The 27,652-nt window shown below is 36.9% G+C and overlaps 1 protein-coding gene across 5 annotated transcripts in view; it reads right to left on the reverse strand.

Moving 5' to 3' along the window:
* Window positions 1-9,984: 9,984 nt before the first annotated feature.
* The window catches only part of ADGRG6 (adhesion G protein-coupled receptor G6), a 138,398-nt gene continuing 120,730 nt past the window's right edge, over window positions 9,985-27,652 (reverse strand). For 3 of the 5 annotated variants that reach the window (XM_060115350.1, XM_060115352.1, XM_060115351.1), the window contains 4 exons: window positions 19,392-19,493; window positions 18,394-18,546; window positions 15,087-15,132; window positions 9,985-12,697 (listed from right to left, as the gene is read on the reverse strand). In XM_060115350.1, the coding sequence (XP_059971333.1) occupies window positions 15,119-15,132; window positions 18,394-18,546; window positions 19,392-19,493 (269 nt within the window). In that variant the 3' untranslated portion in view covers window positions 9,985-12,697; window positions 15,087-15,118. The remainder of the gene's footprint in view (window positions 12,698-15,086; window positions 15,133-18,393; window positions 18,547-19,391; window positions 19,494-27,652) is intronic. The other 2 variants (XM_060115353.1, XM_060115355.1) reach the window with 2 other exon arrangements.

The raw sequence follows: 27,652 nt of genomic DNA on the forward strand, positions 1-27,652 counted from the left end.
TATACATCAATGGAACAAGATAGAAAGCCCAGAGATAAACCCACACACGTGTGGTCACCTGATTTTTGATAAAGGAGGCAAAAATATACAATGGAGAAAAGACAGTCTCTTCAATAAGTGGTGCTGGGAAAACTGGACAGCTACATGTAAAAGAATGAAATTAGAACACTCCATAACACCATACACAATAATAAACTCAAAATGGAATAAAGACCTTAATGTAAGGCCAGACACTATAAAACTCTTAGAGGAAAACATAGGCAGAACACTCTATGAGTTAAATCACAGTAAGATCCTTTTTGACCCACCTCCTAGAGAAATTGAAATAAAAACAAAATTAAAGTTATGGGACCTAATGAGACTTAGAAGCTTTTGCACAGCAAAGGAAACTATAAACAAGATGAAAAAACAACCTTCAGAATGGGAGAAAATATTTGCAAATTAAGCAACTAACAAAGGATTAATCTCCAAAGTTTACAAGCAGCTCAATATCAAAAAAACAAACAACCCAATCCAAAAATGGGCAGAAGACCTAAATAGACATTTCTCCAAAGAAGATATACAGATTGCCAACAAACACATGAAAGGATGCTCAACATCACTAATCATTAGAGAAATGCAACTCAAAACTGCAATGAGGTATCACCTCACACCAGTCAGAATGGCCACCATCAAAAAATCTATAAGCAATAAATGCTGGAGAGGGTGTGGAGAAAATGGAACCCTCTTGCAGTCTTGGTTGAATGTAAATTGATAGATCCACTATGGAAAACAGTCTGGAGCTTCCTTAAAAAACTAAAAATAGAGCTACCATACTACCCAGGAATCCCGCTACTTGGCATATACCCTGAGAAAACCGTAATTCAAAAAGAGTCATGTACCACAATGTTCACTGCAGCTCTATTTACAATAGCCAGGAGGTGGAAGCAACATCAACAGATGAATGGATAAAGAAGATGTGGTGCATATATACAGTGGAATATTACTCAGCCATAAAAAGAAACGAAACTGAGTTATTTGTAGTGAGGTGGATGGACCTAGAGACTGTCATAGAGTGAAGTAAGTCCGAAAGAGAAAAACAAATACTGTATGCTAACACATGTATATGGAATGTAAAAAAAGAAAAACGTTATGAAGAACCTAGGGGCAGGACAGGAATAAAGACACAGACATAGAGAATGGACTTGAGGACACTGGGAGGGGGACAGTTAAGCTGGGACGAAGTGAGAGAATGGCATGAACTTATATACACTACCAAATGTAAAATAGATAGCCAGTGGGAAGAAGCCACATAGCATAGGGAGGTCAGCTCAGTGCTTTGTGACCACCTAGAGGGGTGGGATAGGGATGGTGAGAGGGAGACAGAAGAGGGAGGAGATATGGGAACATATGTATATGTATAGCTGATTCACTTTGTTATGAAGCAGAAACTAACACACCATTGTAAAGCAGTTATACTCCAATAAAGATGTTAAATTAAGGAAAATAAAATAAAATAAAAGGTTTGTACTAAAAAAATTTAGTTTTAGCTTGTTAATTTATACACACAGAAAGAAAGCCCACTGGGATTTTTAATAGGATTGAATTGAATGTATAGATTAACTTGAAGAGAAGTGATATTTTTATATTATTGACTTTTAAAATCTATGAACATGGTATATATCTCCATTTTATTCAGTTAATCTTTAATTTTTGTCAAAAATGCTTTACATTTTTCAGTGTAGAGATCTTGCACATTTTTCTCTACATTTATTATGTTTATGCAATTGCAAATGGTATTTTATATAATTTTATTTTCATATAACTTATTGATATAAATAAATAAAATGAATGCCAAAAAAAGAAATAGATAGTAAAGTTTCAACATATAGAAATACAAAAATACATCTGATTTTTTATTTGACATTTTATCCAGTAACCTATTAAATTTATTTACTAATTCTAATAATTTATTTATGACTCGTAGATTTTCTGGGTACAGAATCACATTATCTATCTACACGTAAATAAACTTTTTTTTTCCTTCTGAATCCTTATAATTTCCTTTTTTTTCTTGCCTTGTTGTTCTGCTAAGACCTACTGAATAGATGTGATATTGGCATGCAACCTTTCTTGCTCCAAAATGCAGGGGAAACTTCTAATATTTTAATATTAAATCTGATATTTACTGTAGTTTTTATTTTGTAAATAACATTTCCTTGTAGTTTGCTAACAGGTGTTCATGATAAAGAGGACTTTTCTGTGCCTATTGAGATGATAATATGGCTTTTCTACTTTATTCTGTTTACATCACGGTAATTGTCTAAAATGAAACCCGTCTTGCTTATTACTCCTATTCAACATTGAACTGGTGGTTTTATCCAGTGAAGTAAAATAAAAAGAAATAAAAGTCATCCAGACAGACTGGAAAGAAAGAATTAAAATTGTCTTTATTCCTGGACAACACGATTGTATATATAGAAAATCCAGTGGAATCTATAAAATAACTACTAGAACTCAGATAAAATCAAATAAAGTCTATAAAGTCTCCCCTGAAAAATGATGACACAAAAACATGTTAAAATAGCTTTGGGGAATTAGCAGACTCCTGAGAGCTCATGCATGGAACATGGTTTTAAAACAGTGTCCTGGGGAGTGCTGTCCACACACCCATGGGTAAATGAAATATCTTCACAATTTTAGGGACTGTGTGTATGTCAGGAAGGAGGAGGTAAGGGCTTCAGTGGAAGATACGGTAAGAAATGAGGCTAGAAATGCAGGCAGGAGTGAGGTGAACCCACAGAGCACTGGTCTGACTTGATCAGGTTTATGTTTTAGGAAAAAAAAAATCATTCCTCTATTACAGGAGATAGATTACCAGGTGGGTAGACAGAGGGAGAAAGTAGTTAGAAGGCTATCGTGGAAATCCAGGGCAAAAATAATAAAAACCACTATGGAAATTTCCTTACGGAGGCTTGAACTTCATATTGCCTGATTTCATCTTTTCATTTATCCTTTTTTTATAGGAAAAAAAGAATGTTGATAACTTTTATGACCATTTCCCGTGTAAGATCTGCCAATGGTCAGTAGATGACTTTTCTGTTACTTTTTGCCTAATGAAGGATGAAAAATAAATTGAAAGTTCTTCTACTCAAAGTTTTTTTTGGTTGTTATTGATGATGTTGTTGAGGGATCCTTCTGGCTTACTCTGCAGATCCCTCATCTATTTAGAAAAATTTGTTCCTTTGTTTAAGGACTAGACAAATGCCTGGACACACATTTTTGCCCGACAAAGAATTATGGGAGTAAGATAGACCAGGAAACCTGTGCACATTTCACCTGCCTTCACATATCCAGGAAAAAGTATAATGGATAGGGAGGGGAGGGTCAGGACTCCTTTCTGTTGCTGTAGCACCTGCAGTGCAGCCACAGACACACCTGTCCTGCCCTCTGCCTTCAGTAGGAGCAGGTGTCATCAGCTTAGACCCTGGGATCCAGCTGGACAATGGGTGTTTTCTGTCTTTGGGAGGCTGACTGACAGCGTGCTAGTAATATCTAAGCAGAGCTTGCTCTTTGCATTTAATAGAAATTAAATGCATGGAATTTGATGTATTCCGTCTGTAGTTTCCCTCTCATTTCTTAAGAAGATTTGAGGGACAATGTAGTCTGGCACAAAAAGAAAACCCAAGATTGTTTTATTTTAAAAATCCATGATTTCCATGAATTCATTTCTCATGGGAAATTTCAACTTATTGATTTGACTTTTTTCCCATTAGATCATGCTATCACCCTTGAAAAACTATTTCGTTGGTTTTAAGAATAGGGACTAAATGTGGTAAGGACTTGCTGACATGTTTGAAATCAGAAGGATAAGCAACTCTGAGTACATTTAACTTTGCTTTCTTTTAGCATATATTATAAATATTGCAAAAGACCATATTGATATTTGCTCAAAGTAAGAAACAATTTAGTGGAGTACCTCTGCAAGAATTGTGGAGACAAATAGATGCACTGGGCATGAAAATGGAAATGGAAAAGTAAATTATCTTCATATATTTGGAACAACTGTTATTAATCTATCTACACAAGGGAAGACCTTTCCTCTCTCCACAAAACATCAGTAAGTTAACTCTACATATAAAAGAGACAGGAAGGAAAATTAGACCATAATGTAGGAATAAAATGCACAAAATATGTTAAATTTGAGATCTACTGTGCGGGAAGGAGAACCTTAAATCAGGTCTCTTAAGACTCTTTAAATAATTTCAGTGCCTTAGAAATGAGGGACTGTTTCAAGGTAATTTTTCAACCTAATCCCCACAACTGTATGAGGTGGTGTAAGATATAAATGAAGAAAATAAAATCCCCATAATTATATAAGCTATTATAAAGCATAGATGATGAAAAAATTAATAAACAACAAGAATACTTTGCCTCAGATTCCTCAGACTTGTGCTTCTGTGCCCAGACAGTTCTAAAGAGAATTTTGATGCTGAAAAAGCCCTGACTCCACATGCCCTTCGAGCCTGGGGCAGGTATTTCTGGGGAAGGAGATGCAAAGTGAGGTGAGACACAGCTTTCCACTCTCCCGGAGAATCTTTGGAATCTGAAGGTAAAGCTGTTTCAGTGTTTGGTTTCTATTAATGAAATTTCCATGAAGAAAACTACTTGATTTTGGACTTGCCAAGCCTCCACAATCTTACTATCCAATTCCTTGAAATAAAACTCTCTTTATATATACACATGTCCTGTTGGTTTGGTTTCTCTGGAGAAACCTGAATAATCAAGAATGTTAGATCTGTTATAATATAGTATATAACATATATGTACACACACACAATGCAACCACTGAAATGAATGAGCTCTACTGCCCCCCACATCAAGTTAAAACTAGCCTGCTGACCAAGTGAACAGAACATCCTTTTAGGAGGATGCCAACCATGCCCTGGTTGTCTCTAGGTTTGAGGTTCAGGGTTCAAGAGAGAAGACAATAATCTCAGCTAAATGCTTGAGTTGCTTTCTTCTCAGTGAAGGAAACAAACAGAACTCCACTTTGCATTCCTGGACCATTTTCATTTGCCTGAACAACATGTAACAATTTTTAAGAGAAGAACTATTTCATGAAACCTCATAGTTCATTTTCATGAGTTTTAGGAAATAGCACTTCCATCATTTAGGAAACAGATTATGGGTTCCTGCCCACCCCCACGCGAGCCTTTTACAGGTTTGTGCTAACAAGAATTTAGAAAGAGGGATTAGGGTCCAGTGGATTTGCCCTGTTATTTTGTTGTGACTGAAGAAAGCAAGACTTTGCACATCATAATTCTACCCAGAAGCACTTAGAAGCCCTGAAAGCCCCTCACACCCGTGAGAGTAATGGACAGAAAAGGGGTGGCTGAAAACAAGGGGAGGCCGTGAAATACAGCTTCCTCCCCATTACTCTGGGCTCAACACAGCCCCCTTCACCCCACAAACATGCTAAGTGAGATATGGGGAAAATTAACTTGAGGATTAGGGAGAGAATGCCTAAACTTCAAGTGCTCTTTTTGAGTGAACAGGGATCATGCAAAACAGCAGAACCAAAGTTAGGAAAAAGATCCTGTGAAGGAAAAAAGTTCGAAGTGAATTGGGAATTATTTGGAAGAATGAAAGCCACAACTATGTTAGTAATCCCTTATAGCTTTTGCGGATAAGGGAAAAAACCCAAAAAACCAACCAACACTTTGTAACTACAAACTGAGTTTTCTATAACTGTGGCAAAGACCCAGTAAAACATTGTCTAACCCTTGTTTGGAATCCTTGCTTGGAATCGTTCTTGAGAAAATGTCCTTTTTACAATTCCTTATTTAGAAAACATTCTGTGTATATAGTTTTCTACCAAAGTTTTTGAAGAAATAATTTTCTATTACCTTCAGATTAAAATGTTAACTGGAAGTGGGCTAATCAAATAGTGACAACTTCTTCTTGCAGAAATAGATCTGTTACTTTAAAAACAAATATTAAGATACTACTCTGGTAGCTGTATTGACCTCTAAGCTGTTCAAGCATCCCTGTCACCTTGCTCCACATCTTTGTATTGCCATAGATGATTTCCCACTGTAATGGGAAACCTGTAAACTGGTGTTTAATACAAATTAGGAGACTCTCAGGGCCCTTGAAAAGGAATCACATGAAATATTATGTCTTTAAAATGCTTCTTGGATCTTTGGCAATGAGTTGCGCGCTAGGAACTGCCCTCCATAACTTACGTGCACACAGCTGTCTCTAATTTGAATGCAAACCTGGCCAAGGCATCCAGAGCAAAGGTAAATAAGCTCCTCTGCACCGTGGGGCATGTCCGTGTGCATTTATTACATGACACCTATTGGTTTTGTCTTTCTCACTTACCCAGCAAGAGACCCTGAATTGCCCATCTGAGGCACATTCTTGGCAACTGTCGAATCTGTTTTGCTTGCTGTCTTCGTATTTCCTGCTGATCTGTTTTCTTCTTTCCCTCTGTGGGCCGTGCACAGCGTTGTAACACAGCTGGGGAGGAGAAATGGAACTTTTGTACCCATGTTGGGAGGATTATTAATTCCACAGATTTGCCGAAAGAAAACCGGGATTTTAATTCTGATTTTCACAATGAGTAAGTACTGCCTTACTGCTGGGGCATCTTCTCTTTTGTATTTGAGAGTGAACCTTGCTATTAATTTTATCTACAAAAGATTTAATTAGTGCCCTGAAAATAATAAAGTGTTTGTATATAAAAGGCATTTCCTTTGGAAATAAAAAAGACATAAAGATGTTAAAAAAAAAGACATAGAATGCATGCATTCCCTTGAAAAATTCAGATTGAACAAGATCAAATGATTTGCTTGACATTTAGTTTTTGGGTCTTTGGATTCTGTGTTTAAATAAAAACGACTAGAATTTTTCTATTTAAAGAAGTTAATGGGAGCTATAAAATTCTAGTGCTGAAAATATTTTATCTCTTAAGCAGCTTCTTTTATTTACCAGATAAATAAACTGAGGCCCACAGCAGAGAGGTGACATACTAAAGTCACATAGCACAGACCATTACCAGTGACCTTTCTTCTATGTAGTAAAAGTCGAGAGAGAAAAATATCCCCTGGTCCCAGATTCTTCAAAGTCTGGTCACAGGGCTCCAAGAGGACCTTGTGTGCTCGTACATTAAATTCCCTATTGAAGCCAGTTTGAGCCAGAAAACAGTTCCCAAGACAATTGCTCAAAAACAGGTTTGTGTACTTATTCATCTCAGACATCGGTTGAACCTAGTTCCTTTTCCAAAACTGTTAAAAAAGATTTAGAGTTAACATCAAACTTGGTATCGTCTTGTTCTTATCTTACTTGCCTGCATCATATAAGGTGACATTTAGCAATGAGGGTAAAATATCTTGAACTGCGTGATGTTAATATGTTTTTTCCCCTATACTTTGTATTTCTAGTCCATATTCTTACAAACTCACGCAACTCCGAGGTACTCTGAGATCTACTTTTCCAAAATATAAAATGCAAATGGACCAGGTAAACTCCATATAAATTCAATAAACATGAACGAAGCACCTGTTATGTAGCCAGCAGTATGCTATCACCTATGAAAATGATGAGAATAAACATAACCCAGTGCATCAGACCTTAATATTAATGTCCTTCAGTAGAAGAGTCACACATATGAAAATTAAAAAAACAAAAATACAGTATAGTGTGTCACGTTAACGTGCTCTAGACATTGCAGGCACTTACTATTTATTGCTCTTAACAGTATTATGGGAGACAATGTATTAGCTCTAATTTGGCAGTAATGATTACATTTCAGATCTTTACAGATAAACTGATCTTTTTTTTTTAGTTAAAATAGTTTCAAATGTGTCAAGTCTGTCAGTTCAGGCCAGTGAACTCCTCGTAGGAAGGTTACAGGGTTGTCGTCACTTCATATCCTTGATTGATTGATTGAACTTTAGGACAATGAAGGAGGGAAATACTGGAATGCTCTGGAGATCTTTCTTTTGTTCCTAGAGTACTTAAACTCTTTATTTTGTTATTATTGTGTTATTTTCTCACACGGTGTGACTATATATATCAATATTAAATTATATTTAATGTGAATATCAAATGTTCTATTCTCACTGATATCCTGAATTTATAAAAATCATTTAAATTAATTCATGATGAAAATAAGCCAACCAGAAGATGTAACTTAAAAGATTAAAAAGATTGTGGGGTAAGTGTGAAATCATTTGTCATCCAATTATTCACAAATGTTTAAGATAAATCAATAAGGTTTGAGACTTTAGAATATTAAATGTTTGGTTATGAACTTGAAATAAACTAGTTTTTCAAAACACACCAAATAAAAACTTTTAATAAGATGATTTGGAGAATGTACTTGCAAAAGCTACTCTAAGGGAAAACACCATTTACCAGCTTATTTGACTCAATTTAGCCAAGGATTTGCATTCCCCGTAAGGTTGTTTCAAATTTTAATTTTATTCATATCCCCATCCTGATACTACCATCCTTACAATACCCAACTTGTGAAATGAGCCTCTAATTATCTGAATTGATAAAAATCAGGAAACTCAACACTGCCTCACTATCAGCCCCTCTATACCTCCTTGCTCATCTAATAACCTGTTCTTCAAAAATAACCCTTCCTGGGTTCAGCACCGACTGGCTCCAATCCAGATCTGCAGCTTGTCTTCTGCTTCCCATGCCCTCTCACACACACTCTGAACTCCAGCTATACCAGCCAGGGCTAACCCTGTCCCTGTAATTCTCATCATCCTCACCCTTGCACCTTCACATTTATTCTTATTTTTTCTATAGGGAAGCATAAGAAGAAAACGGTTAAGTATTCTTCCTCAAGATGAAGAGGGAGGGAGGGAAGGAAGAGAGAAAGAGGGAAGAAGTGAGAAAAGCAGGAAAGTTGGGGGGAGGTAGACAGAGAAAGGGAGGGAGGGGGAGAGAACGAGGGAGATAGATTTAGTGCTTCTATACAAGAAAAATAGAATGTTATTCGACTGGAAACATGGGCATTCTTCCAAAACAAGCTATTTACAAAGCCCAATTCCTTCAGATTTCAAACTATTACAAACACAGGTCAGCGTGCAAATCAAATAAGTGTTTCCCACCTACTTCTCACTGTTGCTCCCTAAGGCTTTAACCTGCTGTATGTAACTGCAAATGAAGCTTCAGCAAATGTTTGCCTGTTTTCCTAACACGGCTTGGCCAGGAGTTGTGAATGTTGGCTCAGAAGACCTGAGTGAGCAGTGACCAGCCAACAAGCCTCACAGCTTAGCACTGAGTAGGGTTGTGAGCCAGAGTGGGCCTTGGCTCTCTGAAGAAGAGAGTTATCCTAACTAATCACAGCAAAAGGAAGGGAGGAGGTTCTGTTCTACTCATGCAAGTCAAGTTGGCTAAATTCTGTCATTTTCTAAGCCTCCTATAAACGTGAAAAAAAAAATCCCATGACCTAACTTCTATGTAGTATTATTGATTTGTTTCCCTTTCAAGATGCTGAAGACTTCCCAAAAAGGAAACGTACATTACTTTTAATTTGCCACAGAGCTTGGCTTTGCATCAGTCATCTTAAGAAAATCTAAGAACTTCAAAATGCATTAATCCCCAGTGAACTGAATCTTTCTAAAATATTCATTTTTAGTGTTTTGGCAAAGTAGCCCCATGTCACTAGCTTAATTGCTGCCAGGTTATTTTCCAGTTGTCAAATAATCTTTTCCTATTTAAGAGTCAGAAATAAAAACATTCACTCATAAAGGAACTGAATAATTTGGATCACAAACAACATAAGTATTTATTTGAAAAACATTTTCTATTTAAGTAAAATGGCAAATCAGGTATAGTAGCTTCTTACTACTAATTCTAATTTGCACTCACAGTCACTTTTTATTCATCAAATTCAGAGATACTGCTACAGAAAACTATTTCACAAAGTATTTAGAAAAAAATATATACAGTCTCTCTGATAAAAAGTTAATTAGAAGAACAAAGCCAGGCAATATAAATGTAAGATATAAAACAAGCTCACATTTATAAACACAAATAAATAAATATATACAAAAGAGTCTATGCCAACATTGAACAAATAAAAGCTTTACAATGCAAGTCATCGTGACAACAATGGAAAATATCTCAGGATCTTAGACTGACTCTAACATAATGTTAAAAAAAAAGGAAAAAGAAGAAAATAAAAAAACAACCAAAAATACCCCAGAGAGTCTAAATTGATATTATTCTCAAAGTTAAGCTAAACTAAATTTTGGCTCCACAGCTAAATTCCTGTATTTCTGTTCTGATGGGGGGCTAGATGAAGGTGAGAACTACATGCGCAGAACAGAGGGTAGAATTTGACTCAGTCTTTTAAGTCCACTTGCAAATGTTTCTATTCAGCTGTTTATCCATTTTTTTTTCCTTACCTGATTACTGGAAATTTATAAAGTGGAGCTGATATTGTTGTCAAATTTGAAAAAAAAAAGTTTTCCCAGATCTGGATGAATACGAGTAGAAATCAAAGCTATTTTTAAAGCTATCTCTTAATTACTTTTAGCTAAATAAGCACTTTGGGTAGAAATCTCACAGTTGAAAGCTAATTAAATTCTACCATCTCTAAGGCTTGGGGGAAAGTATATGAAGATTCAGTGACTATTTAAGGTTAATTTTCACCTAGATGTAACCTCTGCCTAAATAAGCAGCCTGTTAATATATATGCCTAGAGAAAAGGACATGGCTCTACTCTAGGGTCTTAGTGACCTTAGATTTACTATCCTTTCCTACGACCTACACCCCTCCCCTGTGAAGGCCAAGCTAGGCAATGCTCCTGTCTTCCAGAACAGTGTTCCAGGATGCTACAAAATGGAACAGTATGAAAACCCATTAGCACATTATCATCCATTTAAGTCTGGCCAAAAGCTTCATGATTGAAGATCAGCAAAAGCTGAGAGGCCCCTTGTTTGCTGCATAGCCTGAAAGCTTTTCTATGTCCCAGTCTGAGAGCTACCTGCTTCCTGCACAGAGAGAAAGGTCCCCAGGTGCTCAGTCTGGCTTCTGCCTTTAAGCAGTTTGGTTCTGCCAGAATGTCTCATCTTTTCATCACTTAGGCTGTCATCTCCCAGAACCTGAAACGTCTCAGATAACCCAGAGCAAATGTAAAGGTACAGCATGTACTGAGACCGATTTCTAAGAAACTGGATATGAGTCCGTCATTTAAGAACAATTAAAATGTGGTCTCTTACACATTCACTAGCAAGCATTTTACTCAGGATAGTTTGACAGTTAGGATAAGCTGCTTAATATTATGCATGGCTTATATGCAGAAACCTAATCCATAAATAACATCCCATCTGTCTTGCTAGACCTCCTCTGGCTCTTATAATCAGAGGACTTATGTACAAATAGTTTGCAGACTGGCAAGTGTAGACCCACACAATTATAAATTATTTTGATTATGATAAGTCACCCACCTAAGTCTCAGTTTATATTCTTTGGAACAAAACTCTGGAAAGAGGAAGTAAGAGGCTTTTCATTTGTGCAAATGGAAATGTCTTAAAAAGTCTCTGGAGCAAAGACAAGACCATAGAGTCTCAATGGTTGTTTTTCCCAAAAGGGAGAGACTACCGTACACGGCATGCCTAATGGAAATCCGCATTCCTCCCATGAGCCCGCAGTTCAATGTACAGTAGAGCAGCAAAAGCAGAGGTGTAAGAGGGTCATTCTTCAGCTCCTGGGAGCTCCACTCTAATGGAACATCAACACTAAACTTGATTCAAATGTATAGGACTAAATTATAATTAATGATGATGCTTAAGCCTTGTGTCTTGAATAGGATAAGTGAAATAATATGGCCTTATTAACTAGGTCAAAATTTGGGGAATTCTTTCTTTCTTAAGCATGTTGTGGTCTTCAGGGTTAAACCTCTGAGATAATAAGAAAAAATTCCTTTCTAAACTTTGAGTCAGACATTAAATATTCTTTTGTATCTGTGGTTGAAATTTCATTTAAAAAGAGGAAATGTTAATGCATTCATAGAAACTAGCACTGAGATGGGACCTGTGGGCATCCAAGATAGTTATAAATATTAGTATGCTTTTGATTGCAGAGAAAGATGATGGAGCAAATGGCCATATCCAAATCTAATTATTATGTGGGGTGTGAATGAGCTCTAAACTAGGGCTTGTCCCAAGCTCGGCCTGACCTTTGCCCTCTAATTTTAATATTCGACCCCACAGCCTAAGTTCTGATTGATCCATTTAATCATATATTTAAAAAATCCTATCCCCTGTGGCTACTGAGTCATGCTGCTCTTAGTACTGAAGTTTAGTGATGGTGGAAACTCCCCCATGGAAGAAATACACTGAAAAGACAGATTTTGAATTTCACAAAAGCCTTCTTCACAAAACACATTCTTCATATATATGCAGTTACCTAGGTAATACCACATTTACATCTGCTAGTCAGAGTTTTCACAGCTTGCACATCTTCACGTTGCTGCAGACTGATGTATCTTTCTTATATTAAAGATATTAAAACTTTGTGCTGTGGCTGAAGGTGTCTGACATGATAATATTTTTATAGAAATTATCTGAATGAGCATGGCAATAACCCTTGACCTTATCAATGACCTGATGGACAGGGATGATTGATGTTTGTTCTCCATCAGCATGGGTCAGTTTTGATGAGGACTTGTCCATGGAAGCATTGTCTGCAAGAAATGATACAAGAAATCAGGCTGCAAGATGAGCTGGTGACATGCCTAAGGGCTACCATTCTGGACGCTCTATTTTGCACATTAAAGGAGATCACAAAGGAAATGAAGCTCTGGTTCTTTCTTAGTTTAGGTAATAGGCAGCACTAAAATTTCATGTTTTTCATCTTCAAAGTGCATCCTTGCATATGAAAGAACGTTGATGTGTCTTCTAGTAATTTGTGTTGGGAGTTGTTTTAAGAAATATTCTTGTAAGTGGTATTTTTCAAAGAGCCAGTGAATAGAATAATCAGAAAATTGCTGCAAAAATATATGTGGCAAATCAATCAAACAAGGTAGTAACAGATTATATAACAAATGAATTAAAAGGTGCTGAAATATCTGTGGAAGAAATGATATGATGTCTATGATATGTTTTCAGAATAATACAGGGAGGGGAAAATGGGTAGGTGGCTATGAGTTGATATGAACAAGGAGATTCATTATATTATCCTCTCTATTTTTCATATGTTTGACACTTTTCATAATACAATTTTTAATAAAATATAATTTAAAGAATTTTGGAAAAGACAAGTGAATAAAAAAACATAAAGGCTATTTTGAACACATTTGCTCATGGAAAAAACCTGTGAAATGATTGCAATATAGAAAAAAGCTATCTTTTATTAATTATTTTTAAATTATAAAAATCAAAATTATCTTTATCAGGAATATTTTAAGTGTATATTTTCTTTAACTATGCTACAGTCTCAGAATGATGTTATTGCTGGCAGCACTAATATCAGAGCAATTGATAGCAATAAAGGACTGCTAAATATATTTCTGTTCTGAATTTCCCAATATCACATATTTAAACATTATTTTCCTAGACCCAAAGCTTTCTAAAAGTGGTACAGCTAGTGCCCTGAAACTCAGCTAAGCACTATTATCTACAAATATATATGGCTGTCTTCATGTATCTTGTAGGTATCTGCTTTCCACATTTTGGAGAAAAATGCTGTCTTAAAATTAACTACAGAGACTTCACATCAATGAAAGAGCAAATGACCTTCTACAGAGTACTCAGTTCCCTACAGTTGTATCATCTTTTCTATTCACTGTGGAAGAGGCAAAAACTCTATCATGAAAACCTGCTTCTAGGAATCATGGCTGAAAAATTGGAATGTTCACTCTAGGTGTTTTATATTTTGAGTAAGTTTGACCCAGTAAGTGACATAACATTAAAAATCCTCAATAATTGGTAAAAAGCCATCATCATTTTATCTGTTGCCTTTGGAAATGGCTCAAATTGTTCAACTGTGGTCTTGGTGTTGGAGCAGATACTAAATAAAATGAAGGCTAAAATAGAAAATGGAGTGTCTATCCCACTAAAGGAAGCAAGAGAGAACAGATGGCCTTTGGGAAGAGTGGGCAGACCGAAGCACGGTGGAATGGTTATGTCCCAGGATTGGTGAGAAAAAAGCTCAGGGAGTCATTTTATAAGGCCCCCTCCCCATTCAGCTCTCAGCAAGCTGATCGATTTTGTGCTTGCCTTTAGTTCATACGTTCACTAGCCATTGGTTTTCTGTTGGGAATTTTTCTATTGACTTAAATCTCAATAATGAACAATTTGTACTTGATGTTTTTAGAAAGACACACATCCTCAAAGAAACTTCAAGGATACAATCATTCTGCTTCGCTGACAACTTCCAGGGTCACATACTTTTTAGAGATTTTGACCAGCTCCATTCCAAATACGTGACCCAATTTTCTGGGTCTTCACAGTCTAAGAAGGTAAAATTCTGAGCAAGGTTTGTATTTCAATATATATATGCTATTCCCAGTCTTCTGGGTAGCTATTATATTTTGGATAATATAGATTTTGATTATGGCTGCAAGTTTGAAAACCAGGGGCTAGGGAAATGAACTATTATTTGACCTATGCTTAAATTTCAAGCAGACAAAAGTCCTCAAAAAGCAGGCTTGGAATCGGCAATTTCTCTTTTATGACTTCTGTGAATGTACCGTGACATATCCAGTAATTCATAAGAGCCGTGAAAAAGTAAAGGATTTCACTCTGTTCTATAACAAACCTCTCAAGTACTGCTTTTTTTTTTTCTTCATTATTTTACCTGATAATGTGACCCACTAACTCCAGAGTATGGTACATTTCCTAGAAGGAGCGGCTTGCAGACACCCCCATGCAGAGAAGAGCCAGCACAGCACAGGACCATTTGAAATTTCAGAAATTCCAGCTCAATGCAGGAATTTCCTTGTGCTAGCTGAGAAGTATTGTAAAGAACAAGCAATTTTGCTGGTGCGGCAAGAGTCTTAGTTTAATCCATGCAAATATTCTCTTACTACCTTGCAAAAAATTCATGCATTCAAAGAAGTAATAAAAGTTTACCTGAATGATCCACTTTTGTTGAAGGAATGCTCTTAGAAGACATTATCTACACCATAAACATATGAATCAATGCCAAGAAATAAACCATCTAGATATCCATGATGCTATGCAGTGACTTTTTGCATATCCTGAGTGACCCAAGTACATCAGCAGCTTCACTGAGAACTGGCTAGGTCGCAGAAGACCGTTTGTACGTCAGCTGATTGGAAACTAGAATTTATTATACCACGGAAGTAATGTCATACAGCTGACTACATCCTTATACTTGTTGACGAAAATGCATTTAACCCCAAGGATTTTAAAAGAAACAGAAAAACATGAATGAATTCTTAAAAAAAAATACACAAGATTTTGAAATAGTTAAGTTTTCCTTAGGTACCCCCATTTCTGCAATTCATTTTATCTTCTAGTCAGTTTTCCCCATGATGCTTACTATTTCCAAGTATTTTAATACTTCCAAAATGTCCTCTGTTCCAAATTATGGACTTTGTTATCTTCTTTTGCCTTTTAATAGTGGTTCTTTAGGCCAACTATTAGCTGTGTTAAGAGGAAAACAATTCAATTGGTCTAATTCTTATTCATTCACAACTGACTTAGAATGCATTAAGTATTTGCATTTTAGAAGGGGAAACAAAATGAGTATCTGATTTTAAGGCTGATCAAATAAAGTAAAAAATTCACTCATTATAAGTACAGTTGAGCCTTGAACAATGGCAAGGGTTAGGGACACTGACCCTCCTGCACAGTTGAAAATCTGAGTATAATTTACAGTTGACCCTATGTGTCTGAGGTTCCTCTGTAGCTGCAGTTCTGTATCCACGTATTCAGCCAAGGGCGGATCATGTACTACTATTTGTTGTTTTTACTATTGAAAAAAGTCCGTGTTTAAGTGGACCTGTACAGTTCAAACCTGTGTTGTTCAGGAGTCAACTGTGCAAGATGTTTTGTGCCAGGGAACTACCAATTAGGTAGAATTATCTATCTCAGACTATATACCTGTTATTAATTTTCTTACAGGTGTTTTGAGCAGGAGTGCACAGACCTCTTAATTTTAGGCCAAACTGTTTGTGTGCAGGACTCAAAGGCTGCACTCAAAGGCTGGAAGAGAGTCCATAGCTTTTATTCAATTCCCCAGAATGTCCCTGACTCCAAGAAATTTTAAAAACTGCTGTACTAAGCTGCTCCAAATTTTCAGATCTTTCTTTAATTAAACTTGGAATTAAAAAACTCAGTAAACATTCATACTTTTTTTCCACAGTGCTATCTTGAATCCCAGGCAGTGGGGACCCTAGTGGCGCAAGCAAGGACATGTGGAAGGATTCAAATGTACATACGGGTCATTTGAAATTCAAGTGTTTGCAATGTGAACATTTATAGACACATTACACAAATCACTCCCTACTTGCAAAAAGCCAAATATGAATCTTTTTGGTGCCTTTGCCTTTGCCTACATTTATTAGCTAAAAAAAAAACCAAAATTTAAAAGTTATTTCCATTATCCTTTTAGAAGCATCTTTTTTTTTTTTTTTTTTTTTTTCCTTTTTCCTGTACGAGGGCCTCTCACTGTTGTGGCCTGTCCCGTTGCGGAGCACAGACTCCGGATGCGCAGGCTCAGCGGCCATGGCTCACTGGATGCTGAGTGTTGAGAGCTGATTGCTTGAGGTTTAATTAGTATTTAAAAGTAGCATTTCTGCTATTTTCAATTGAAATTATTAAAGGATTACACGTTTTCACACTGCTCACTGGCTATCAAGGACTGCAAAATAGTCTTCACAGGCTTATGTCATTTTATTTCACTTCACTTTGTTGTCCTTCATAGAGATTACAGGTTTTTTTTTCTTCCTTCTTTCATAAAGTATTTTTTTTAACATCTGTATTGGAGTATAATTGCTTTACAATGTTGTGTTAGTTTCTGCTGTATAACAAAGTGAATCCGCTATATGTATACATATATCCCTATATCCCCTCCCTCTTGCAGCTCTCTCCCTCCCACCCTCCCTATCCCACCCCTCTAGGTGGTCACAAAGCACCGAGCTGATCTCCCTGTGTATGCAGCTGCTTCCCACTAGCTATCTATTTTACATTTGATGGTGTATATATGTCAATGCTACTCTCTCACTTTGTCCCATCTTATCCTTTCCCCTCCCCGTGTCCTTAAGTCCATTCTGTACGTCTGCGTCTTTATTCCTGTCCTGCCCCTAGGTTCATCAGAATCTTTTTGTTCTTTTTTTAGATTCCATATATATGTGTTAGCATACGGTATCTGTTTTTCTCTTTCTGACTTAATCTCTCTGTATGACAGCCTCTAGGTCCATCCACCTCACTACAAATAATTCAATTTCATTTTTTTATGGCTGAGTAATATTATATTGTATATATGTGTCACATCTTCTTTATTTTTTTATAAATTATAGTTTCTATAAATTGAAGTTTTGTGGCAACCCTGTGTGGTCAGATGATGGATAAGCATTCTTTTAGCAATAAAGTACTTTTAAAAATTAAGGTGTGTACATTTTTTGACATAATTGTATTGTACACTTAATAGACTGCAGTATAGTATAAATGTAATTTTTATAGTCACTCTGAAACCAAAAACTTTGTGTGACTCTGTTGCAATACTCGCTTTATTATAGTGGTCTGAAATCAAATTCACAGTATGTCCAAGGTCTGCCTGTATTTGCACACTGTCTTCTGGATTGTTCATATACGTGCTCAGTGTCAGAATGTGTGATCATTGTAAATATCATGAAGATTCAGTAGATGAACAAAGACACGGTGTTTCTCACCATCCTGTGTCACCTTCCAAGTATGATTCTCCCTATTTCATACTTAGTCAGTGATTTGAAGAGCAATTGCCAATAACTCTTCCAATAGTTAAGGATTTAGGTATTTTTTCTTTTTTGACTGAGGAATAATTGACATATATCATTATTTAGTTTTAGGTGTACAACATTATGATTTTATATTTGTATATATTTCAAAGGACTGAAGTCTTAACTGTAATATGTAAGCTGGATGGTATTTCTTTCTGTTCCCATGCCAACTTGCCAAGTAACTTTCATACTATGCTGAAATAATCTACAACTCAATTTTGTATTTTTTTAATAAAAACACATAACTTTTTAAAAAAAGATACCATACCTTTTAAGGAAAATTAAGTTTTAAAACAAATGAAGTTACAAAAATATTCAGAGTTAATGATATTCTGGAAATATAGATTCAATTTTGGTTGTAATATTTTTAAAAAAGACAAAATATTCACAAAGATGTCCCAGAGAACATCTTTACCATGGCCAGAATGACTCACCGGTGTGGCTATTCCTTTTGAAGTAAGTAGTAGAGCTGTATTTAGACTTGGATGTAAGGTAGGTTGAGTTAGAGCCAATGGAGCTTGAGGACAAAGATTTTCCTAGATTATCAGAACTTTTCTTGATGATATTGGTAGCTGTCTTACTCCAGTCTGAAAGAAATGACATCTCTCCATGAGTCTGTTTTAGGGGGAATATACTCTGCCCTGAAGAATCATCACCACATTATTTAAGTAACTGATCCAGAGCATTAGACATTCTGACACCCTGGCAATGACTCACACAAGAGACTGACATGTCAACAATAACAACCTGAAGAAACAGAAAAGTTTCTTACTTTGACCCTGTGTTTAAAATTATACTTTAATATATTAAGGGTGAGAAGTAACCACTGGTGGTTACAAAAAATAGTAATATTCTTCTTCCGGGATTTTTTTTTTTTTTTTTCCGGTATGCGGGACTCTCACTGCTGTGGCCTCTCCCGTTGCGGAGCACAAGCTCCGGACGCGCAGGCTCAGCAGCCATGGCTCACGGGCCCAGCCGCTCCACGGCATGTGGAATCTTCCTGGACCGGGGCATGAACCCGTGTCCCCTGCATCGGCAGGCGGACCCTCAATCACTGCGCCACCAGGGAAGCCCGGGGATTTTTTATATTGAGAAAGATCTCTTTGCCTAATAATGTAATTAAAGACTTCAAAAATATGGAAAGGTATAGTGGATATATGAGTTGTTAAATTAGACATGAAACCTTGGGCAACTCACTTAACCTGTCTGGAATTCATGCTCCACCTTTGCAAAATAGGACGGTCAGGCCTAGAGTCCTCAGACCTCTTGCAGTGCTAACAATCTAAGACTACAACTAAGCATCTTTATATACTCTGCCTTTACAACTTGCTACCACTGGGAATGGGTTGCTCAGACCACAGAAAATCAAAATGACAAAGGTTTCTAACTACTCTCCGATGTAAGAAAAGCAATCACCAACATGCTCTTTTACCTGAGTTGTCTGCTAATCTAAATCGACCACAGCAGAGATGCCGCCTCCACTGCTTCTGAACATTCTCCTTCATAGCACAGTGGAAGATAAATATAAATAAGCCTGGGACGAAAGAAAATATAAACAATTAGGCCAAAGGACACATTTTTAAAGATAAATCTTACAAAACATATGGATTTAGTTTAATTTAATTTTTTTTACATCCGAATCACTAAGAAACAGATCCTAAGGAATCTTCAGGTATGCAGTAGATGTTTTAATCCTTTAGAACAGAACACGGAAGCTCAGATAAAACTAGAACAATTACATGGATCTAATTCTGTCTTTGTTTTGTTCGGTAATCGTTATGACTTAACCTAAAGACTAAGCTGAAATAGGCAATATTCAATTTAAGAGGCATTTATATTTCCCTTATATCTGTTTGAAAATTATGTGAAAACATTTCAGAAAATTTAGAAAAATAGGGAAAACTGAAAACATCCATGAGCTCATCATCTATTTCAACTTGTATATTCTAACCTATTTTATGTAAGCATATTATTGTAAGTTTGGGCAATAGAAAAGTGTTTGGTTTTTTTGCGGTATGCAGGCCTCTCACTGTTGTGACCTCTCCCGTTGTGGAGCACAGGTTCCAGACGTGCAGACTCAGCGGTCATGGATCACGGGCCCAGCCGCACCGCAGCATGTGGGATCTTCCCAGACCGCGGCACGAACCCGTGTCCCCTCCATCGGCAGGCGGACTCTCAACCACTGAGCCACCAGGGAAACCCCAAAAGTGGTATTTTTACAAGTCAAAAATGGGCCCAAATCAGCAAATTCATGTGGCTCCCCCTGGCTTGCTTTAGTTTCTCAATACTTTAATGCAGAAATATTTCTTAATTGTCAAGTAGTCTTCATATTTAGTCACTCCCTGCATCTATCAAAAACTAATTGTATCATTTGTGCTTTGGGAGCCAACCCCTTTTAACTTTTCAAGGAATTTGCTTCTGCCTTTTTACTCTCCCTTTGCTATCTCAATTTGTCCCTCTATTCCTCCATACTTGGGTTATTCCCATTACTTACAAGCATATTCTAGTAATCCTCTTTTAAGTAATCAAACAAAAAATTTCTCCTTTGATCCCCAATCTTCTTCCAGCTTCCACTTCTTCATTCCCTTTCTCAATAAAACTTGAAATGTTTAACTTTCGCAGTCTCTACCTTTTCTCATTTCTTTTCTTCTCAACCTGCTCAAATAGGTTACTATCCACATCTACAAGGCCACTACAACTGCTCTTGTGAAGGTCACAGGGACTCCCCTATTGTTAACTCAGTTTTCATTCCTGTTTTACTAGATCTCTCAACAGTATTCAACACAATTGACCATTCTCTCATTTTTGAAATACATTCTTGGTACCACTTTCTTCTAGGCGTCTTCTTAATTTGCTTCCTGGTCTCTGTAGCACATCCCTCGGCTTTACTTTTAAAGGTTGACACATCCATGACTCAGCCCTGGATTTCCATCTTTTCTACAGCTACACTGTTCCAGTAGGTACTAATCATGCTCTATAAGTACCATACACTACTTTTTATATGTGCCCCCATTGCCTTCTCTCCCCACCACCACCACCAGGATTCCAACCCACTGTGCTTGCAGGACATTTTCATTTGGTTGTATGTCCATTTTGTTGCATCTCACACCCCTGATATTCTAAATAGGAGTCTTCTTCATCATTACCCTTAAACAAACACATCAAACTCATTTCTGCCCAATAATTTGAAGGCTCTTCCTTCAAAGCTTTCCCTAACAGGTTCTTACCTGTCATTCAGGCCTCAGATCAATTGTTAACTCCTCAAAAAGGCCATCATCAACTGTTTATTTTTATTTTTTATGTTTTAGATCACACTCTTGCACACACCTATTTTTGCTATAGCACAGATCATTACCTGATATTCTTGTATTCCTAATTTATTCATTTATTTCTTTGCTTAACTGTCTCTTGCTAGTAAATAATAAGCTCCAAGAGCACAGGGATGTTTGTCTATGCAATGCTGTACTAGCCATTCCCAGAATGATGCCAGGAACTAAACAGGAACTCCATAAATGTTTGTTGAATGAATGAATAGTAACCATGATTAATCGCTCATCTATTCTACATGAGTTAATTGAATACTTACATGTACATCTGAATGCCTTAAATGTATTTAGGGGTAGGGGCTTAAAAAATAGGAGTGAGCAGAACACAAATTAAGGAGTCACAGGAATACAATGAAAATATATTTAAGGCAAAAGTCTCTGAAAGGTACGCAAATAAGTTGCCAAGGTATTACCTTAATGACACCCCATATTAAGCAGGATATCTACATAAGGGAAGGTGCAAGGGCTTAAACTGAACCTGAAGAAACCTTTTGGTAGGGAGGTGAGGGAAGTTTCCAAGAGGATAATCCACTCAGTGACTACTAAGCACTGCTAAGCAGGAGGCACTTTGATTTAGGAGCTGGAAGTTCAGAGGGGAACAAGGTAGATGATCATTGTGTTCAGGGGGCAAAGGGTCTAGCATGGAACAGCATAAAAGTAAAAATGATTATAGTACCTTTAGGGGACATTAAGACTTGTCTGTTCTTTTTGAGTATGGAGTATTCATCAAGAAAAATGTAAATTACACTATAGCATATATAACTGGAAAAGTGGGGGGAAAGTATTGAAAGTACTCTTTCTTTTCTGTGTATAGTTATATTTGCAAAATAGATCTAAGGTTATGCTTGCATGTTTTATTTTTCAATATCTTAGCTGAAAGTGGCCCATAATTTTATTCCAGAATAAATTACATTGTTATGAACTATTGGAAAAAGGAGCATGCTGGATGTCTACAGGCTGGGCCCTGACTGTAGTGAAATGACTGTGGCTCATTCTCCTCCTCTGAGTTTGGCTTGTTTGGTCATCACTGAGTACCTGACACTTACTTAGAAGGTGCTCTATAAATTCCTAATTAAGTTACTGGCTGAAAATCATTACATATGTTGACTCATAGAGGAATGCCATTATGAAAATACTGACTAAATTTTGGTCACTGCTTTTGAACAGACAACTAGCCTATTAAAACATTCCTGGGAAATTCAAACACATTTACCTCTGAGAAGTATAAATAAGGCATTCAATGACCTAAGTAATATTAGTAATCAGTAATAGTACCATTTTATTTATTATTATTACTATATCATTTAATACATATTTATTTAAGTAAAACACTTATTTATTATTATATTACTTATTAATAATACTTTATTAGTAATAAAATATTTAGTGAAGAAAATATATCCTAGTGACCTAGTTATTTGTCTAAGATGATATCAGATAGGATAGGGGAGTTCTAATTTTAAAAGAAAGCTCTAATAAATATGAATCAAATTTCATTTATTCAGAAAATACACACGCACACACACCCCTCCTGAAAGCCCCTGTGCTGTGGACAAGGAGGGAAGCTGGGTTGGGGAGGGAGAGCTGGAGACAAGAAATCGACTTGCAGCCTGGCCTGGAGCTCGGACATGACAAGTCTCAGAGTGGGAGAAAGACTTTGCTCCACACTCAAAACCCCTCAGAATCAGGACATGCAGGTGGATCTACCTTCCCAGGGAGTACAAAATAGACACTGGGTTCGGACCTCATCTTCACACTCTGACTAAATCTGATTGCCTTTCCTCACCGACAAACCCCCAGGTCCCTAACCAGCTTGCTAACACAGAAAATCCCTTTAATAAGCACACATGTCCTGTAACACGGGTAGTGTGAATAACCAAAGAATATATAAAATGTGGATTGGTTTCCCTTTGAGAATCTTTCAAGTCTTTAAGAAGTGGTGGCAGTTTCAGAGTAAAGAGAGCAGAAGGCATGGAAGCTTGAGGCAAGGTCATCATAGGTTACAGATGAAGGAGTCTGTGGTTGGAGAAGAAATCCTTTGCCTTGGGTTGACTCTATTTTTGTGAACTGGGGCAGAATTGGCAGAATTTGTTGTTGGAGGTATTTTTGTCCTACAGCTGAAAATATAGCTAACCACGCATTTCTTAAACAATTATTTAACAACTCACGTATCAGAGCTGTAAAAGATTATAAACTCCAATTCAGGACTTTGGTTCTAAGGCATTAATCCTGGCATTACTCACTCTCGGGTACCACACTGAGCAAATGATTTTCTTTTAGTTGAGGCAGAAGTGAAAATTTCTAGATGTTGTTTCCCTTAACACTCAGAAGTTTTTATAAATGTCATATATATCAAAGGAAAAACTTCAGAGCATATGTCTGGTGTTTTGAGGACACTGGAAGAGATCTAGTTCTTGGATTTGCTCCTTTGGCCTTGCTGGGATATTAAGATGTGAATTATTTTGAGGCTCTGATGCTGACCACAGTCACGTGGGAGCAGGTTAAAGTTAAGAAAAACTGACTTAATAAAACAATTTTTTAGATTGTGCAGTGCTGCTCTGTATCCTAATTACATAGCATTAGATGACACTGCCTTCTTTTAAGCAACCTGTAAATATACAGGCATCCACTAAGTTTAAGAGACACGTATATAAATTAGATTTAAAATCTGATACATCTCCTCTAAAATTATTTGATCGAAGTCATTTACATGCACTGTCTCCCACTATGAATTGTGATGCTATGGGACAAAAGCAGATAATAGGCATGAGAAATTAGAATTCTCTGGAATAAATATATTTTAAAATTCCAAGGTATTATGCAGATTCTTTAGCCGTGAGATATGTTTCCATTTTAAATTAGAATAGGATTCTCACAATAGGTTATTTTACTATTTGTAGTAACTAGCCCTTTTCACATGAATTTAAATCAGTCTGGCAATAAATATTATCCCAAGATTATTTTAGGACAAAATATCCCTCTTAGAGTTCAGCTGTGGGAAATGTGGAAGGTATCCACATCTGGAAGAGCACACACGCCGTATGGAAAGAAATTCTGAACCCTGAAAGAGGGAGGAGTAGAAAATGCAGCAGGAGAGCCAAGGGCACTTGGAGGCCAAAGGGAAAAAACAGGGCTAGTCCCTCTTCAGTCTTGAGGGTTTTTTTTTTTTTTCCATCTACTTACAGATTTTGGTGCCAGAAGCAGCACTTAAAATCACAAAACTTTAAAGAGTTTTACATTGGCATCCAAGGGAATCTGTTTGATTCTATCCCCCATCTCTGCTCTCTTTCAATGCTCATTTCAATCAAATGTTTCCCCTTTGAGAATCTTTATTTAAACCCACACACCTCAAAGAGGCTCTTCATACCACTTGGAAAAATATACTCTTCTAGTTTTCTGGAAAGGGCTTTAAGCTGTGACCAGGGACCAGAATAATTGTTTTTTACCCCTCATAGCACCTTACAGCTTTATTTAACTGACCAAGGAGTAGGGAACATTGCCCATAAAAGCTGGATGCTAAAATGACTGAAAAGATAGAAATCAGAGGCAAAGTCACTGCTTCATCTTGACAGGCTTGTGCTAGTTTCATGACGGCCCTTTTGGGGTGAATTTTAGTCCAGAAAATGACCACTCTGATGAATCTAAGCCAGTTCCTTAGCAATAGTTTCTTCAGGTTGATAACTGCTTTGATTCTTTATCTTACCCATACAAACCCAGATTTTATTCTAAAACAAGGAAAAAAAGTTAAACTTTCTTTAAATGAACAGATCCTAACCAGTTCTCTACCTGCTCATCCCTTGCTTTCCTTTTACCTCCATCTTTCACTAACTAGAGGTTTCTGCTCACTTTTAAAAACAACTTAGACCAATATATGAATACAAGATATCTTAATTCTCAGCAAATCTTGCAATTTTCTCAATTAAAATAAATGGCCTTTTCCATTGTGATGGAGGAAGGGCATTACAGGCATGTGGGAAACAGGGCCTGTCTTTGAGTCCTGGTAGGAAGGAAAACATAACGAATTCTACCTCGCCAAGCCCTCCTAGAGAAGCACACCAGGGGCGAAGGCTGGTTCAAAAAACAAGGAGAAGGGACACACAAGAGGGTGCTCTAAACCTCTAAATGTGGAATGAGAAACACTCTGAGAAATCTCATCAAGTAGCAGGTTTGAAAAAAAAAAAAAAAACTTCCCTCTAAAATATTGGCTTTATATCCAGACTGTATGGGCTTGTGTTTAATCTTGGTCTTTATAAGAGCTATTTAACTATTTATTTAGGGAAAAAAAGATATCCTTAGCATCAATATTTTGGCTAGGAATTTGGCTCCCACATAGAATTCATTCTCTTTGGTTGAGTTTTGGCAAAAATATGTGGAGCAAATGTAAAATAAGTAGCCAAAAGGATGTTCTCAGATGTTCTCTAGCCTGATTATCAAAAGTTTTAAAAAAACTGCCCAGGAACAGCTTCCCTTGGATTTGAAAATAAATGCCATACTGTAAAATTCAGGGAAACATGTATTGCCATCCTTTTACTGGTCTACAAAACCACTTTCAAGAAGTCTGGTGAAGGAAAACAAAACAAAACAAACGCCTTAGGTGCTCATTTCCTAATGAGTTCTTTACCATTGACATTGACAATTGTAAAGGGTCATTGGCACTTTCAGCAAGGCTCATCATCAATACATTCTGACAAACGACCTAAGTTGATTTTTCTTACCCTGGATAATAAAGATCCAGAAACACAATGAAGGGGAAGACTGCAGATATAGACAACTTCCAGACTGTGAGATGGAATCAATCAAGAATTAATCAAACCAGGTGTTTGGGCAAAAAAGGGTACATGGTCTCGATAACTGATCTTTGACAAAAACGATCTAGATAACTTCTGAGATCCCCAGCAAGCCCAAGTCCAAATCTTCCAACAGCTCATCTGTTTTGTTGTCACACAGACATAGCCAGCTGGCTGCTGGGCTGGGGAATCTCTAGAGTTTATGACTCTCTTTGGGAACCTCTTGAATCCTCCTTTCATTCGACAAGGTGCCTTTTAGAAAATTATTTCTCTGTGGCACAAAATGCTCTGCCAAAAGATGAGTCATTTATTTCCTTGCAGTGTGTAATGTCTCGGCCAACATGATGCCGTTTCAGATGCTAACGGGTTTAAAGGTGGTTCATCTCTTTACCTTGGCACCGATTCACCGTGAGTGTTATACATGTGATTATGGCCCAGCTTAACCGTCAGGAGGCTCCTAACCCATAATTTTATTTAATTTTCTTAGTTTACCAATAGGATTAAAATAATAATGATAAATATATTTCTATAAATGGTTTTTGCTGAATAAGGGTAAGAGAGTAAATTTCCATTTATTCATTAAATGTACATTTATCAATTTTTTAAAAAGGACATAGAGGGCCTCCCTGGTGGCGCAAGTGGTTGAGAGTCCGCCTGCCGATGCAGGGGATACGGGTTCGTGCCCCGGTCTGGGAGGATCCCATATGCCGCGGAGCGGCTGGGCCCGTGAGCCATGGCCGCTGAGCCTGCGTGTCCGGAGCCTGCGCGTCCGGAGCCTGTGCTCCGCGACGGGGGAGGCCACAACAGTGAGAGGCCCGCATACCGCAAAAAAAAAAAAAAAAAAAAAAAAGGACATAGAGACTCACTTCCTAGAAACTTTGAAATAAAAAATTGAAAGGGCAGTAATTTGTTTTATTTTTTTTGCTCATGCTTTGTCACCTAATAATGTGCTTTTCTATTTTCATATATGCTATGTTATAAATATTACACTGATCTTAGGAAAGTCATTAACTCTTCTAAGCCTGTTTCTTCATCTGTAAAATGGAGCGAATACCCTTTTTCTTGGTTACCTACTTTTCAGATTTGCTACAAGAATTAGATCAGAGATGTTGAGTGAAAGGCTTTGTAAACCACAATGCACTATGCAAATATAAGTTATTTCTGTTGCTCTGGGTATCTTAATGTTACTGAATGAATTAATGGCATACATGACCTCTGAGTAGACTGATGATACCCTTCTGTGTTTGCCATTGCAGCTTCTATTTGCACAACCATATGCTGCATGGTATTATGCTGTCATATATACGTACAGAAGATGGGCTGATTACCCCCAAAACAATCAATATTGTTTCACGTGCATAGAAAACTGAAGTTGAAGATTAAGCTCTCAGTATGGGGCTAGACTTTAGATCCTGATGAATTTGTCAAGAGAGTTAAACCTCTTTATATATTGGAGAAACCTAATCTAACCAAAAGTGTCAAATACTTTTGTACAGTAATGAAAATATATACATTCCAAGATACTGTTCATTGTTTGTATAATAAGCAGCAATGTGTACAGGCTGCATCTCAGAGCAGTA

This window comes from Mesoplodon densirostris, chromosome 12 (genome assembly GCF_025265405.1).
Source record: "Mesoplodon densirostris isolate mMesDen1 chromosome 12, mMesDen1 primary haplotype, whole genome shotgun sequence".
Lineage (NCBI taxonomy): Eukaryota > Metazoa > Chordata > Mammalia > Artiodactyla > Ziphiidae > Mesoplodon > Mesoplodon densirostris.